This window comes from Vigna angularis, chromosome 9, assembly GCF_016808095.1.
Source record: "Vigna angularis cultivar LongXiaoDou No.4 chromosome 9, ASM1680809v1, whole genome shotgun sequence".
NCBI classification, from domain to species: Eukaryota; Viridiplantae; Streptophyta; class Magnoliopsida; order Fabales; family Fabaceae; genus Vigna; species Vigna angularis.
This window is the reverse complement of record NC_068978.1, coordinates 30,554,069-30,558,086: the sequence shown is the minus strand read 5'-3', so window position 1 is coordinate 30,558,086 and position 4,018 is coordinate 30,554,069. Positions and strand designations below refer to the sequence as shown.

The window sequence follows — 4,018 nt, the reverse complement described above, 5'->3', positions numbered from 1 at the left end:
CTTTTTTAAAATGTAAAACGACTTTGAACAAAAATCCCAAAACTAAGGATCAAAGGATGTATTAAACCTTATAATAATAACTATAACAATAATTTTATTACTTTTTATTATCATAAAAAAATAATATATGTATTTTCACTAGTTAAATAAATAAAGTTGACAATTTATAAAAATAAATAATTAAAAAACGTTAATTTTTATTTTTGTTTATGAAGTTATAATATAATTTAGAAAAAAGAAGTTAAATATATTTTTAGTGATTAAACTTAAATTTAAATATGACACTTATTTGTAAAATTGTAAAATTTAATAATTTTAATTTTTAAATTTTAAAATTAAATTTAAAAACGTGACAAATTGAAATTCATTTGAAATGGTTCAGAAAGGGGGACCCTAAAAAACCCTTCTGCCCTTCTTCTCCTTCTACAGAGACCCTCAGTAGCTTCTGACGCTCACAATTTCTCTGTTCTCCACGAAACTCATAGAGCTTCGTTTCGATTCGCGGTGGTTTCAATGGGGAGCGAAGAGGAGAACAACGAATTCTATCTCCGCTACTACGTCGGTCACAAAGGGAAGTTCGGTCACGAGTTCTTGGAGTTCGAGTTTCGCCCCGACGGGAAGCTTCGCTACGCTAATAACTCCAACTACAAAAACGACACCATCATCCGCAAGGAGGTTTACCTCACTCCCGCCGTTCTCCGCGAGTGCCGTCGCATCATCTCCGAAAGCGAGGTAACCCTAATTTACAGACTCACCAACTAAGTTAACCGTCTTTTTGTGAATTCTTCGTTGTTTGGTTAGTTTGTTTATTTGTTTGGTGTGTAGATTATGAAGGAAGATGATAACAACTGGCCAGAACCGGACCGGGTGGGGCGACAGGAGCTGGAAATTGTTATGGGGAATGAGCACATATCGTTCACGACCTCGAAAATTGGATCTTTGGTGGATGTTCAGAGCAGTGCTGACCCGGAAGGACTTCGTATCTTTTACTACCTTGTTCAGGTGAAATTGTGGTTTTGAGTTTTGATTGATCTATTTAAGGTTTTGAATTGCGCATGCTCAATTTGATGGATAATAATTTGTTGGCCATGAAAGATGTTCTCACAATTTTCTCTCACAAATGGCAAGAAGCAGTGGTGTTTGGCTTACCTTTTCAGTGAAGAAGCATGAATACTGAAATTTCCAGGCTTTCTTTTTCTCAGTTGATACTTGTTGTATTCACGACTTGATAAGTTGGACTAAGAGATGTTGGAACAGTTATTTGATGATAGCATGTAAACCCAAATTAAATATGCCAAATAACCGTGATGCTCTGTTTGTTGTGGGGTGAAATGGTTATTGGGGTGATTGTTGAGAAAAACAAATAGGTGTATCTTAGTTAAGGATCTAAAGAACTAGGTAGTTGTTGAATAAATGATTTTATAGCAATCAGGGTTAAAACTATGGATTGGAGACTTCTAGGTCATGGAAACTACAGCTGATAGAAGACCCCTATTTGGCCTGGAACAAGTATAATAAAGTAATACATGGAAATACTATATTAGTGTGTTTCAACAATCTTCTATGAGTGATTGCACAACGGTTCATTGTTTCTTTGGTTGACTTATTCTTCTATAATATTTGATATGTGATTTTCTTATCTTGAAATACATGAATATAAGCTACCTAGTTAACTCCAATAAAGAGGTTATTATAGATTTTAGGAATTTTTATTATTTTTTTTTTGTAAGAGTGCAATGCTCATTTCACACAATACACATGACAGCAATAGGCCTTAGGTATTGGCCACGCATGCCACTGAGACAAGGTTGTATGTTTAATGTTTCAGTTAATAGTGTCTTTGTCAGACTTGGAAGGAAAGGAAATATGCCGAAGTTTGTTGGGATTATTGCATCCCAGTACTTGGAAATTGTATAATTCATCATTGTGTAACAAAATACCGGATGATGTTGGAACATGACCTGATCCCTTTACATTAGAATGAGTAACAAAAGTTTATATGACGTAGTTTGACTCTTGTCCTGTCTAAGGAAGCCTGAATGTGCTCTCTAGTTGACATGATTCATACCTTAAGCACTGTAACTTGCATTGCCCAAAACCATTTTTTAGAGCTTTGAATCTTTGACAGACTGGAGTGATCTAGGTGGCTGTGAAGGAGACTAGGAAATTCAGTAGTAGTCCAAACAATGGGTGGTGTTGACCTGAAATAATGAAGTCCACATTATTCATGGCCCTTGGGCAAATATGTGTGCCTTACTTGTGGTTTGGGATCAACTTAGAGCCATTTGCTGAGGCGATAGAATGAGGAAGATTGTTTATTTGACTAATGTGGTTTGGGATCAACTTACTGCCTTTGTTCAAAGTTCCTAAGCTGTTTGATTGGTTCTTATACAGGCCAGCTGTAATTTTATGCGGAAGCAGATAAAACTTATGTCTTCTATTACAATACTTCATCACTTCTAATAATTAATGGTGATAATATCAGAGCATGAGTTACTCTTGATGGTCCTGTTCTTTGTTACATCCTTCCAGAATGCTTTCTAAATTATCCTGAGTAATTACTGTTATTTATTTATTTATTTTTTGAGTGAGGAAATATATCATCATGAATCATTCTGAAATGCTGTTCTTGGTCATAGCTTGAGCTTTGCATTGGGCCAGTTTTATGATGTGTCCAGTTGAAGACAAATGAATGACTCTTCTTTGGTGTTGTGAACTTACTTCAAGTGGTTTTAGATTAAATAAAAAAACAATTGGCTTGTGGTTATGTAATTTGTTGTATTAAATGGTCAGCATTGAGTTAGAAAATAACTCTCTAGTTATCAAGCTGAAATTCTTTTGGCCTTAAAATTATCCTTGTGCTGAAAGTGTGTGCTGCATTCTCATGGATCCCTTTTGGGTAGGGAGAATTAATGTAGAAGTTAAAATTATTCCAGTCGTTTGGGAGAAATTTTCCATTGTCTTGGCTTTTAATAAGCCTATGGAATAATTTCTTGGCATATAGGTCAGATTTATGACTCCTTATCATCTTAAAGCCTTTCTAAGTACAGTAATGAGAAATTAAACAGCTTCCTTGACCAGGGTCCATGAAAATTAGAAAAAATATTATATAACACTGTAAAGAAAAATGAAGACAAAGTGACCTAATAAAGATCACCAGAGAAAGTCGCCAATAATGTAAGAATCTCATTTTCAAAACTCCAATGTCGTTTTAACTGATATTTGAAAATCCCTTTTTCTGATTATACTTCACTAAGTCTTAGGATGGGTAGTGTTGTGATTATTAGCAGATGTGAATGCCAGATTTTGTCAACTAATACCTTTTTTTGTTCTGTTTTTTTTATATACTGTTTACAGGATTTGAAGTGCTTTGTCTTTTCTCTCATTTCACTTCACTTCAAGATCAAACCTATCTAAGGTGCTTTCAGTATCATGCTTTCTTCCTCTTGGAGCCTTGCTAATGGAGTTCAAGATCTGATAGAGTGACTTTGTAATCGTGAGTATGATTTGGTTCTATATTCTCATGAAATGGAATTTTGGGGGTGAAATCCCTGTACTAAAAGTGTTGATTGGATTTGATCGGATTTTATGCATGACTGAGTTATCATTCTTTCATTGCCTTGCTTTCACAGTTGAATCATCCCGAATGTTATATTCTGGAATTATTGTCAGCGTGAGATGCGTACATGCTACTTTTATGACGATTTCTGAGATGGAAAAATATTTTACTTAGTTTATTTCAAAATGTGAGAAATTTAGGATAAAAAAGATTTTGTTGTGGCAATGATAGGAAACAAAATCCTTGAAGTTACAACAAAGATGAGACAAAAATAGGAGAAAATATCTATTGATACGTGCAAAAGTTTAAACTGCAATTCCTTATATAATGTTTTCGAGTTTGTTCTTTTTGGACATATTTATAGTAAGTATTCTTCTTACAATGATTTTTTGTTTTTACAGAAGATGGTTTCTTAGTAATAAAGGGAAAAAAAAACCAATCTAATAGTCATCTTTGGAC

General features: G+C 34.2%; 1 protein-coding gene across 1 annotated transcript; it reads left to right on the top strand.

The window, feature by feature from the left end:
- Positions 1–372: 372 nt before the first annotated feature.
- LOC108346240 (protein mago nashi homolog) lies at positions 373–3,615 on the top strand. Its single transcript, XM_017585260.2, has 3 exons — positions 373–732; positions 826–1,002; positions 3,358–3,615. The coding sequence occupies exons 1-3, from the start codon at positions 514–516 to the stop codon at positions 3,415–3,417; spliced, it is 456 nt and encodes a 151-aa protein (XP_017440749.1). The 5' UTR covers positions 373–513; the 3' UTR covers positions 3,418–3,615.
- Positions 3,616–4,018: the final 403 nt, after the last annotated feature.